This window comes from Moschus berezovskii, chromosome 10, assembly GCF_049115385.1.
Source record: "Moschus berezovskii isolate FMDL1 chromosome 10, NW_MosBer_1.0, whole genome shotgun sequence".
Classification (NCBI taxonomy): domain Eukaryota; kingdom Metazoa; phylum Chordata; class Mammalia; order Artiodactyla; family Moschidae; genus Moschus; species Moschus berezovskii.
The window spans coordinates 109,871,418-109,884,250 of record NC_142469.1 but is presented as its reverse complement, the minus strand read 5'-3'; the positions used below and the strand labels follow the sequence as shown (position 1 = coordinate 109,884,250).

General features: G+C 52.5%; 1 protein-coding gene across 3 annotated transcripts in view; it reads right to left on the bottom strand.

Annotated features, from left to right (window-relative positions):
• Nucleotides 1–11,122: 11,122 nt before the first annotated feature.
• SMOC2 (SPARC related modular calcium binding 2) overlaps nt 11,123–12,833 on the bottom strand; it is a 156,715-nt gene continuing 155,004 nt past the window's right edge. For all 3 annotated transcript variants that reach the window (XM_055433167.2, XM_055433169.2, XM_088840911.1), the window contains one exon: nt 11,123–12,620. In XM_055433167.2, the coding sequence (XP_055289142.1) occupies nt 12,603–12,620 (18 nt within the window). In that variant the 3' untranslated portion in view covers nt 11,123–12,602. The remainder of the gene's footprint in view (nt 12,621–12,833) is intronic.

Genomic DNA, 12,833 nt, shown 5'->3' with positions numbered 1-12,833 from the left:
GGGGACACAGGACTCGAGTCAATGGCAGCTGCTTCGCTGACCTCTGGGAGCCGGGCTCACAGAAACACCCTGCTCTCCAACGTGGGAGAAGGGCGCAAACAGGGAGGAGCCGCAAACCCCAGGATGGATGAATCAGGAGTCCAGGGCCAGCCATGGCCCTGGCTTGGTGATACCCGACGCTCCCTGGAGGTGAAGGCTGTGTGGTGGGAAGGCAGGTGGGCGAGAAGGAGCTTCTCTGCTCTGGAAGGAGCCCCTGGCCTGAGCCCCCTCCTGTTCTCTGACCTCGCCTACATGCTTGGGCAGAAAGCAGACCCTGCCCTGGCCCCTCCTGGCTGACTTGGCCAACGCCCCACTCAGCTCAGGAAGGCAGGCGCTGTTCTTCATGAAGACCTTCAAAGGTTATTCCATCACTTCAACACTGAGCACAATTGTCTGATGGAGATGTAATTGAGCCATATGTAACTGCACACAGCACTTAACCACACACACCCTGAGCCTGACCTAAGTCCATGGCAGACCCAGACGCTCTTTATGGGTGAATCCCCAGCGACAGAAGACTGGGCAACACTCGCTAACAGACCCTTCCCACCACCAAACCCTTTCACCTCTTTCAAAGAAACTAATGCGACCTCGACTCCTGCCATCTGATGGGAATTCCGTAGCCCAAGCAGAGAGTCAGTACAAGAAACCAGTTCAGAAGTGAGAGCTTTAGCTGTGTTTGCCGTCAGCCTAGCTTATAACTCTGGTTCCCAACTTCCTCATGACTTGTCCATGCCTTCCACGTAAGTGTTTCAGTATAATATCAAGGCAACAGAGAGTCCAACATTACTATTTCACTGCTGGCTCTGTAGCCGGGCATGAGAGCATTTGAACATGAAAACAGACCTAAGAAAAATATACATTAATGCTCATGTGATAATCTAAGCCGTATGTTTCATGTTTTACATACATGATTGATGCTAACCCAAAGCAAAGTTCCGTTTAAAACAATCGCAGCTGTCAATGAGAACTCAGTTCACATTTGCATGTTTTAAAGAATTCCAGGGCAGTGGAATATGGAACTCATTGTCTTATAACCATTTTCTCTTGTGATCCCGTAATGCCGTGTAGCTTTTGAAATAGCCCACAAGAATGAGTTCGCCCCGGGATGACTCACCCTGGCCTTCAGGCTCACGCTCAGCCGATTGTTTTATGTTGGAGATATTACTGAGTCACAAAGGAATTACATAAATTATAACTGGGGATGCCTCCGAGGACCACGGGAAAGTCAGAGTTGGAGCTTGATTATTGTCCCCGGAGGGGCGGGGAGGGGAGGCCGTTACAAATCTGTGATGAGCTGATGCTCTTGACGGAGCCCCCCATTTAACCAGAGACAGACGGCTTCGCTCGAGTCAGGCGGGATGAGGACACCATCCACACAAGATGCTGGGCGCCGCCTGGATCCCAGCGAGGCCGAGCATTTCTGACCTTGTGGGGCGGGCAGAGCCGCAGGCAGGGAACCGGATCCCCAGGCCAAGGGAGCAGGCACCAAGGGTACCCGACATGCATCCCCAGGGAGGCAGGGCTCCCAGACTGACTGGAGACATGTACCTCTGACTGTCTCCCTGGAAGCCAGGCCAAACTCAGGCCTGTCTTCACCTTTCTTCCCAGGATCCCGCCAGCTCGTCTCTGACCTAACTTCCTAACCCTTCACCACAATGAAACCAGAAGGAACCTATGGGGCTCCTCAGCTGAGAAGAGATAGCGCAGAGAGAGGGAACTAGAGTCTCGTCAGGGAAAAGTTTTGCTGGGATGCTGTCAAATGATGGGCCTCTCGGGCCTTAGTCTCTGAGCGGTTGGTTGGTTCTGAAGGAAGACAGGGATCTGACAGGCAGGGGAATGAAGGTGAGAGAAACATCATTAACTCAGATAACATCTTGCCCCAGAGGCACCAGGACCCTTGGTTGTCAGGAACCCCAAGCACAGTTGGCTGTCAGTGATGTGACTGGCTGCTCAGATTCAACCAGGCTGCGGTGAAGGGACCTCTGACAGGGTCTGTTTGGTAGAGATGAGTTATGCAGAAACTTCTGGTTTTAGGAAATAGCTATTTTTTTAGCTTTGATGTTGTTGTTTAGTTGCTAAGATGTGCCTTACTCTTTGTGACCCTATAGACTGCAGCACGCCAGGCTTCCCTGACCTTCACCGTCTCCTGGAGTTTGCTCAAACTCATGTCCATTGAGTCAGTGATTCCATCCAACCATTTCATCCTCTGTCATCCCCTTCTCCTCCTGCCTTCAATCTTTCCCAGCATTAGGGTCTTTTCTAATGAGTCAGCTCTTCCCATCAGGTGGCCAAAAATTGGAGCTTCAGCTTCAGCATCAGTCCTTCCAAAGAATACTCAGGACTGATTTCCTTTAGGATGGACTGGTGGATCTTCTTGCAGTCCAGGGGATTCTGAAGAGACTCTCCAGCACTACAGTTCAAAAGTATCTACAGATGAAAGACTTCTGGGAATTACTACCAAAGAAAATTAAAATGAACACTTCGCTATTTCCCTCACCATCAAAATGTTTACAAATTAAATAAATACAGCTACTCTATCAGGCAAACCTTTAAAAAGTCTATTGTCATAGGGAATGAAATTTTTTAAATGTGTTATGAAATTAGGTTTTGCCTAAAGTCTTAGGACATAAAACTTACAGGGAGAAATTCACCAGGGGTATGGTTCAGATTTCATTTGGTTGAAATCTGCCATTGACCTGCAGATAAACGTGGGTTACTCCTTCAGCGTTTCATGGAGCGTTCCCTGTCCTGCGTGGGGACCTTTAATGTAAACAGTTTGCCTCCATGGAGGGGAGAGCTGAGGTCCATCAGTCCAGGGGCTCGAGTGCTCAGGCCGGCAGGCCGGGCAGTGGAGCGGTTTGATCCGAGTGCCGCTTCCGGTCACGTGCGGGCCTCACGTGGTCCGCGGTTCCCCCTCCAGTCCGCTCCCCCATCAAGATCGCTGGGCCTTTCTCTGCCATTGTCATGGCAGACCCGGCCCAGCTCACTGCTTCAGTGTACCCGCCGCGTCTTCACCCGACCCTCCCAAGCTCACTTGCGCTCCCACTTCTCGATGAGCTGACGTCCGGGGTCCGTTTAGAGAACCTGTCATGGGATGGCTGTTCAGGCCCCCCCTCCCAGGTTCCTATGTCGGAGACTTCACCCCCAGTGTGACAGTATTAGGGGGTCTCAGCCAACTACAGGTGGTGTCAGAACTGAACTGAATTGCGGGGCAGCCACGTGGGGTCCGGAGCCTTTGCTGGTGAAACCCCACGTGCTTGGTGTCGGGAGTGCTGTGAGTAATGAAGGGGCAGACCTAGGGAGACATTTTCTACTTGTTCCCTATTTTCCTGCATCGTCTGTGATGAACAGGGACGGATGAAGAGCAGGACAGAGTGGAGAAGAGGAGCAGCTGGGTGACAGAAAGGGGGTGAGGCCGATCAGACTGGCCCAGACTAGATGCAGAGTTAAAGAGACCTGTGGGTAAGGGGCGGGGCTGATGGAGTCTTTGTGAAAACAAGGAGACCATCCCAGGATGAAAGAAGTGAGTGAACGGGAAAAGAGTGAAAGGGAATAAGCATGCTTTTTCATGATAACACTTGGGCCACACGAGGCACCCTGCTCAGCCATCAACCAGCCAAGCAAGTGGACGAGTTCCAGACACCCACCTAGTGCCCCCAACATGCCAGCCTCCTCTTTGGGAGCTGGAAACTCATGAGCGAGAGGGGAGGAAGCTCTGCCTTCCTTGACTTCTGAGCAGGAGGCGGCTGAGGCCAAGAGCGATAAACACACACCAGCACACGTGCACACCCTCCTGAGGACAAGACGCTCCAGGCCCGCGATGCTGGGTGTGTGTGTGTGTGGGAGGGGGTGGGCGTCAGTGATCACATACCCTCCTGAGGAGGAATGGCTCCGGGCCCGCGATGCTGGGGTGTGTGTGTGTGTCGGGGGATCAGTGATCACATACCCTCCTGAGGATGAGACGCTCTGGGCTCACGATGCTGGGCAGGTGTGTATGGAGGGTGGGGAGTGTGTGGGGGGCGGTCAGTGATCACACACCCTCCTGAGGATAAGATGCTCCAGGCCCACGATGCTGGGGTGGGTGGTGGGGTCACTGTCCAGGAGGTTAAAAGCATGAGCTTCTGGAGGAGGTGACTGTTCACAAAACCAATGGCTCTGAAGGCCCCATGGGGGCCCCAGAGGAATGGACATGAACTGAGGGTGATGTGGTGACCACAGGGATGTCCCCGCCCGAGGACAGCATGGCGGCTGGAACAGAGTGGCTTTGCCCAGGTGGGAGGAACTGCCTTGGGCTTCCCCAGAGGGGCTGAGGGCTTGCTGCTCTGACCGGGTCTGAGGAGATGTGGACCATGCTCATGACTGGTGGAAAGAAAGCTCCCAGACCCAGGCCAGTCGGTCCCAGGCCAGCCAGACCTGGCCTCACAAACCGAGCCAACCCTGAGAAAGAGGTGTTTCCTGGGTCCCGTTCTGATCATCCAGTGGAGACCCATGGAGAGAGGGAAGGGCACGCACTAAGGCTGGGGGCGGAAACTCCCCGGACCGCCTGCTGGGGCCTCAGGCCAGAGGGCCGGCCAGCCACAGGGCCCTCCTGCCCGTCCCCCTGTCTTGTACTAGCGTGATTGACAGTGCCCCCACTGAGCCGAAAGCTCTGTTCCCAGGACGTTCCCCAGACAGAGCTCTGGGGGCCTCAGAGAATTAGGGCCGGAGGAGAGGGCTGGGGTCAAGACGGGCTCTTCTCAGCTGGGGTCCCTGAGAGCAGAAGAGAGGATCTGCCATCGTGGGAGGGAGCCAGGTGACAGGGAGGAGACAGGGGGCCCAGAGCCGGTGAGGTGCAGGGCCCACCGGTGGGGGGCAGGGCAGGACCCCACCCTACCCCACCCTGCCACAAGCGGGGAGAAGGACGTCAGCCCAGGGGTCCGGGGGTGGGGAAGAGAAAGCCCCCCATCATGGCCTCGGGGTGAGGAAATGGCCAGCTGGGCTTGTGAAGGGCGCGCTGGGCATCAGGGAAGGTGAGGGGCTGGAGGGGTTGAAGGCGGGCCCAGAAGAAGCTGTGAAATCCTCCTGGAAGAAATCAAGGTGGAGTGACACTGAGAGGGCCAGCATCATCGAAGGGGACGCCACGTGGAACGATTTTCTTAATCTCCAGACACACCTCACTGCCTGGGCCCTGGCGCACGTCCAAGACCTCTGGGTTCACTCAGCTCCGGGGTTCCGCCTGGCAAGGTTCACAGAGCACGCTGCAGAGGCTAAGGAAGTTTGCAAGGGGGCAATTCTGAGGACAAACCAGAGACTCTGCCCTGCTGAGAGGAGAGCTAATGTCTGAGTGAGGACAGACAAGTCTGGACTGTCTGCAGGACCAGAAGTTCATTCCCGTGGTTCCCTTGATTCGAGAGGAGCAGAAGCTGTGAAAGTGGACTCAAGGGCTTGGGAGGCGCCCGTAGGGATGGTGGGATCTCCAAAACATCTGCAGCAGAAATAACCAAGAAGGAAACAGGCGTGAAGGGACCTGGGCGAAGGGGACTGGGAGGTAGCGGTCCAGGAAGGCGTGCAGTGACCGAGAAGAAGCTGGCATCCACTGAGGGTCTCAGAGGTGGAGCGGATGGCAGAAGATCAGGGCCTTCCTACCAGGAGGATGGGGTGGAGCAGGGAGCTGGTGTAGACAGGACAGCACCGGCCCTTACCCCGGAGAGGCTGCTCTGTAGTCCCATGGGTCAGACATTAATGTTCTTCTTTTCACGGGAGAATACTGATGTTCAGAGCCACTGGGAATCCTGACCAAGGTCACAAACTCCTAGAGCAAAGTGCGAGTTCAACCCGCACCCTGCCCCGCCCCCGGTCAGCGGTCCCTTACAGGAAGGCCGCAGTCTCCTGCTGCTCGCTTCTAGAAAAGAGTCAGCGGTCCCTCACAGGAAGGCCTCAGGCTCCTGCTCCTTCTAGAAAAGGGCTTGATTCACCCTGAGCACTTGGCACACATGAACGGAGCTCTGCTCTGCCCCACTTGCGGTTCTAGAAATGCGACAAAGAAGAAAACGCTACGACTGACAAGAGAGAGGCAGGCTGAGGACACCAGGTGGCGGGGCCCCCATGGGAGCGCTGGTCAGGACCCTTAGGTCCGAAACCAGGAGAGGTCGTGTGGCCAGGGTCCACCTTGGGCTCAGATGTGTGAGCCTGGCTCAAAAGAGAAAGTATTCAAGTCAGACGTGGTTTAACGGATTGGAAATGCATCCAATCTATAATCAGATAAGGGTACTTTGGGCCTGCTGCCAGAGGATAGCCATCTATGGACTTCTCAGCAGCCTGGAGGTGACCAGGTGACCAGCTGGGACTGGTGAAAGGGCTTCCTCTCCAGGTTTTAGTTATGTGATCGATCTTCATCTTAAAGTCAACATGCATTTTATCAGCAAGATGGAACACAGCCTCCATGCCCCACTCTCCCAAGAAGAAACTCTGGAAAATGTACATGTTTAGCATTTGACAAAAAGATGAGTTAGTCTGCATTTTTTCAGTCATGAAAACCTAAATAACATGAAAAATAGCAAGCCCACTGCAAATTTAGTAAATGACATGTTTGTGTCTCAGTAAGAACATGAAAAATAGAAAAATGAAAAGGTGACAGTTGCTATTAACTAAGAGAAGATTATGTGAAGGGGATAAGTGAAGACAATGGAAATAAACTCACCGAAAAGGAAACGTTAATCATGACGGAGGCTTTTATTTGATGTGAACTGTGACCTACAGACAATTCTTTGCTGAATCGGAGGTTTTCAAATGATGGCCATCATGACCTGATTTAATTTCATAAACGATGTTATTACAAATATGATCCATGGTGCCTAGAACTATATCCTGTACTTGGCACGTGGATTTTCAGACTTAAAAGGAAAAATAACAGATGGATGTGTTCATCTCAAAATTTACAAGTAAAGGAATTCTCAACAGCCCTTAGGGAGCTACAGTGAATCACCGCTTAGCTCCGCAACACAAAAGCAAATACAAACAGAGGGTTTGGAAATGATTGGTTTCAGGTTTGGAGGAAAGGTGGAACTGTTCACATTTGGGTGGCAGAAGAGTCACACTGATTTCCCAGCGTGGAGACTCGTTTCCGAGGCTAGACTCTGTGGTGTGACCTGGGAGAGGTGTGACGGAGGAGGCTGGAGACTGTGACAGCACTTGGAGGCACCGCAAAGTGTGTGCATCGCTGCTCGCCGTGCTGGGGGCCGGGGGTGGGCGCTGGCCTCTGAAAGCTTCATCACCAAAGCTGCCAAGCATGTCCTGCTCCTATTTCCTTTCCCTGGAACATGTCTTGAGAACAGCAATAATGACAGGACATAACTCATTTCTCAAGATCTCATCGGATACATATCTTCCAGGCGACTACATTAGAAAAAGTCAAAAATAACGGGAAGTAGGGTTAGAGAGAAAGGGACAAAATGGAAGGCAGAGTCTTACATCAAGCCTGTTGATTATCTAACATGTCGACGGCACAATGGGCCCATTTTCATCCCAGCCAGCAGTAGTCTCTGGGCCTTTTGTGTGCTCACTCCGTGCTGTGGTGAATACACCTGCTCTAGTCACAGGCTCTGCTTCGAGGACCTGACGAGACAGACCCCAGCACATCCAGGCAGGCTCCATCACCCAGGGGCAGCGTTTCTGGTTTGTTCCAGATCAGGCCGTGTCAGGGGCTGTGGGGTCGCCAGAAGGACCAGCCTTTCCCTACAGGCATGAACATCAGCGTTGCTATTAATATGTTCTGCTTTCGTTTCATTCCTCTTTCCCAGGCTGGGGGTGAGGGGACTTGCATTTAAGGCTCAGTGAGCAATCGGGCTTCCCAGGTGGCGCTAGTAGAAAGAACCGCCTGCCTACGCAGGAGACTTAAGAGACGTGGGTTCAATCCCTGGGTCGGGAAGACGCCCTGGAGGAGGGCAAGGCAACCCACACCAATACTCCTGCCTGGGAAAACCACAGACAGAGGAGCCTAGCAGGCTAGTCCGTGGGGTCGCAAAGAGCCAGAAATGACTGAAGCGGCTGAGCACGCACGCACAAATACCAGAGTCAGTGTCAGAAAAGCCCAGAAGCTGTTGGCAGAAGCCACTCCAGGTCACGTGTGCTCCGCGCAGCACCACCAACCACTCCTAAGCCCTTTTCAAAGCACATTTAAATTATTTATTTGATCTTACTTCTAGAAATATGTTTCTTTTATTATAATAGGGCTCAGTTAATAACATTGCTCACCAAATTAGAAAGATCATTTTCTTAGATGAAAAAGCAGAGTTGGACACATTTTAAGCAATGAAACAGCTTTTCTGGTCTAATACTCAGAGCATCATGAATATGCACATTTAAACTGAAACATTCAAGGTGGTTCCCCCGGGCACACTTACAAGATCTTAAGGAGTAAAATGGCACTTCTCCTCTGAACTGCAACAGCTACCGCAGACTGGGAAGGCAGCACGCAAGCGGCCTCGTTGGGAGTACAAAAATCCATCTCGTTAAACAAAGAAATAATCTATTGACTGAGCATAGCTTCGACTGACAGAAATCTTTGTTTTGAAGGTAAAATGTTCATAACAAGGTATATGAAATCTTTCCACTGTGAAACACACATGAACTGAAGTAACTGGTCAAGTTTATCAGAACTGAGCAAGCATTCAGATGTCCAGAGAAAATAGGCAGGAAGGCGGCATTTATTTCACATAAACGATGTAGGGCGGAGTAAACACCATGAGCTGTTCAGGGTCAGAGGGCGGACGGGGCCTGTGGAGCGCCCCCTCCCACCCCCGGCAGCCACCCCTCCGTCCCATCCTGGACAGCAAGCGGCTAGCTCACTCTGAACCAGAGATGCCAGTGGCCAGGGAAATTCAGTGGCGGCTGACTGAGTGGGACTCGGGTCAAATAAACCACAAAACGTGCCGCGTGTCTCTGCCCTCAGTCGTGTCCAGTCCCTGGTGAAAATACTCACTGTCTGGCCGGTGCCCGGGACGAGAGCTCGCTCTAGACAGCAGAGCAGGCCCAAGGGGCCTGGGAGGCTGAGCCTGGGGACCCGCTCGGAGCACACAGTTCACAAGATGAGGTTTGAAACGTGCTCGTGCAGTCGGGTGAGTCACCCCGAGCTTCAGCCACGGCCACACAGAGACACACCCCAGTGGCCCCTCACTGGAGCAGGGGTGAGGCATGGGGCAGGCCCAGCAGAGCCCCGCCAGCCCGGCCAACACTCAGAAAGTGATAAGAATAGACAAACGTAGGAGGGACTGGAGTTTTCGGTGGTTGGTTTACAGCTTTGTAGTAAAAAAGTAGCTAACACAGCTTTTTAGAATGAAGAAATACAAAAATGCCTGAACATCTAATTAACCAAAAATGATTTACAAATTTTGGCCACTGTGGTATGAGCTGTGCTTAGGTCACTCAGTCTTATCCGACTCTTTGCGACCTCTGAACTGTAGCCCGCCAGCTCCTCTGTCCATGGGATTTTCCAGGCAAGAATACTGGAGGGGGTTACCATTTCCTGCCCCAGGCGTCTGTGGTAGTATATGGTATGAGGGAGAAAACCATCATCATCACCATCAACATGACCACCGCCATCATCAGAGTCAGCATCCCACCATCCCCGCTATCGTCACGATCAGCAGCGGCGGCACCCTCCTCCTGCCGCCGTCAGCACAGCCCACGGGCCTCTGACTGTCCCCGGCACTGTCTCTCCGGCCCGGCTCTGCTGACGTGGTCTGGGGTCCACTTGGCAGCGTGTGATGATGCCAATCATTTCTGCACATGGGTTACAAAAAAGCTGACACCTTCCATCTCGATCACATTAGAAAATTCCGGTTGTGACTTTCATGGGCATGATTTATGAGTTGGTCAGTGCACTTCTAAATAATCTTCCACTTGGAGACTTTTGACAAGGGGGCAGGCGAGCATTTTTCACCATGAGAAGGTGGGGAGGGAGGCATCTGTCACTAAAAACAGCTGCGCCAGGTACGTGAGGGAAACAATTTCTGTTTTTCATTTAAAGTCTTAATAGCTAGCAATAAGAACCATCTGCCCCAGCCCTGGCGTGCTGGCCCAGTGCCTCCATGGCTCCGGCGTCCCTCCAGCCTTCCTGCCTCTGTTCAGGCTCTAAGCCTCCTTGGACACTCGTCCTTTCCTACCTGCTCCAGAACCAGTCCAAACTCCACCCGTTCGAGGAGTGCTTCCTGGCAGCTTCCTCTTAACTCCTTTCCAGAAGCATCTTGATTGCACAATTAAAATGCTGAGTTTTACAAAGACGACACTTTTCTAAGCTGAGAAAGAAATGGTGTGGCTGACGGGAGATTTACTAGGAAGGAACAGAGAGTCCTAGAGGAAGCACGGCCAGCCAAGAAGCTGCTGTGCAGACCACACCGTGACGGACCAGTTAATGCGGCTGATTGGTGTGTCTGAAAACTCAGAAAGTAGATCTTGAAAGCTTTCATCACTAGGGAGAAAAAGGAACCTTTCTTTGGCTCCTAGGTGGGAGACTGGGTGCTCTCTAAACTTGCTGTGAGAGTCATTTCATGGCACATGGAAGGGAAGCCATCATGCCGTGTATCTTGCCCTTCCCAGCCCTGCGTGTCAGTTACATCTCAGCAAAACCGAGGGAAGCAGCCCCCGCTGCAGGGGAAGACGTAGAGTCTCACCAAGGACGGGAGACTGGGGCTGGGACCAAGGCTCTGCCAGTGTTTTTGCAGCTGTGCTGTGGGCAGCGTTAGCTTCAACCATGACAAGAACTTTTCTGTCTCTTCTGTGGTCCACCCAGCATCTGGCAGGACAGGAAGTCCTCCAGCCCTGTTCCTCGTGACTGGACGGCCGCTTCCCATCACGAGGATGAACACGTGAGCCCTTTGCACCAGCCTGCACCCTTCACACGTGGACACCTGTGTCTTCACCAGGGTGCATGTCGCCGCTTGTCATCTGTTTGACAGCAGGAGGCCGAAGCCCCCAAAGGCTCTTACCCCGAGTCCCACGGCCAGAGGGTCAGCACCAGGGCCCACCTCCCCCCAGCCCAGCATCCCCGTCTTGCCTCGTGACGGTAGATACCCTTAGAACGAAGCAAGAGGCTGACTGCGGTTTTGAGAGCATATTTTATTTTAATCTAAGAAAAATGATTAAATTCAAAGTTCAGAAATATAAAAGATTATCCAATAAATTTAGGATCATAACTGTTTCTTAAACAATGGTGACACACAGGGGGGCTGGTTTTGAGGCTCCAAGTTTCCACTTTGACTTTCCCGCAATTTAAACGAGACGCCGCAGGAAACATCTTCATGAAAATTGTTGAGACAGATCGACAGGCTGTGTGTTGGGGGATCTGGGGCCAGGAAGATTTTTTTCCAAACCTAAAGCTAGAGCTGAGGCAGCACCACAGTCTGTCACTCCATTCCACTCCGTGGAGCCCGTGGGCACATCACGGAGGCAGGGCTCCAGCTCTGACGGGGGCAGCCGTCTCGCCCGAGGCCCGGCCCCGCTGCCCCCGGGGGGCCTTCAGCTGCCCGCCAGCCCTGTCCAGCCCCACGCGGGTGAATTTCCCAGTGGCCAGTCCTCGAGGTCCGGACACCTCCAGGAAATAAGAAGGGAAGCGGGGGCACCCACAGGCCTTCGTCCCCAGCTGCCAGGACCAGCACCCAGCATAGCCTCGCCTGGCCGCGCCTTTTTTAAGGAGACCGCTCGTAACTTGCTCAGGTGACAGTTTCCCCTCCCAGCGGCCCCGGGGTAGACCGTGGACGGGCGGACAGGGCCCACGTGTAAGAGGAGAAGAAGGCTGCCAAGCATGTTTGGCTGGCTGGGTCAGATCGGGATTAAATTTACTTTTATGAACGTCGGGCCCCTCCACGCTGCCTCGGGAAGGCAGACAGAATTCTCTAACATTTACAGCGTGGATAATCTGAGCCCAAGGCAAAACTCAAACAGAAGTTCGCCGTGGAAAAATGGGCATATCAAGAAGAGTTTGAAATATCTCCTCTTCTACCAGGGCAGTACCAGCAAAGGCTGTGCTAGTGGTTGGATAACTCACTGCATGAGCAGGAACTCGGGAAGGAAAACCAACAAGCTGACACAAAATCCCAAGAAACGAACAACCCAGGACGGGGCCAGCAGTCGCCTACAAACATCTACGGAGCTGTGGAGCTTCCAACATGGACTCAGCGATGCTGCCAGGACAGTAGATCCCTAGCAAAGCCAGCCTGGCGGGACTGTTAGTAACGGCGCCCATCAGGAGGAGGCACAGGTTGGAGCCAGGGTACCTTGGCCACGGCTTCTGTCGGTTAACATGTATAGGATGAAGAAATTAAGCTTAAATCCACTCAAAATACATCTCCACCAGCTACAGACTTTGAAGGTCAAAGAAGGACACATACATTGTATGTGATTAATTTTCTGAAGCCAGCCCTTCCATTTTCACAGATTAAAGCCGTCTGTTTAAATATCTCATTTCTACAAAGTGAATTTACAGTTAAAGTACAAAGTGCAAATACTATGTGTTTGTTTTGGGTTTTTTAATTGCTTTTTGGTGAGGGAGTCGGCCACGTGTCTAGGACCTGCCGTGGAGTCATTTATCCTTGCTTCCTTGGCTGAAAAAAAAGACAAAAAAGAGATGTATTAAGACATTTGAAGCACTCATTTCTGAATATGAAGGCTTGCCTTCCAGCTGATAAGAACAAAGGGAAAAGCAACATTTTATATAGAAGTGAAAAGAAGAGGACTTCACTTGCGATTGCTATAGCTGTTTAGTCGCTCAGTTGTGTCCGACTCTTTTGTGACTCTGTGGACTGTGGACACTGGGC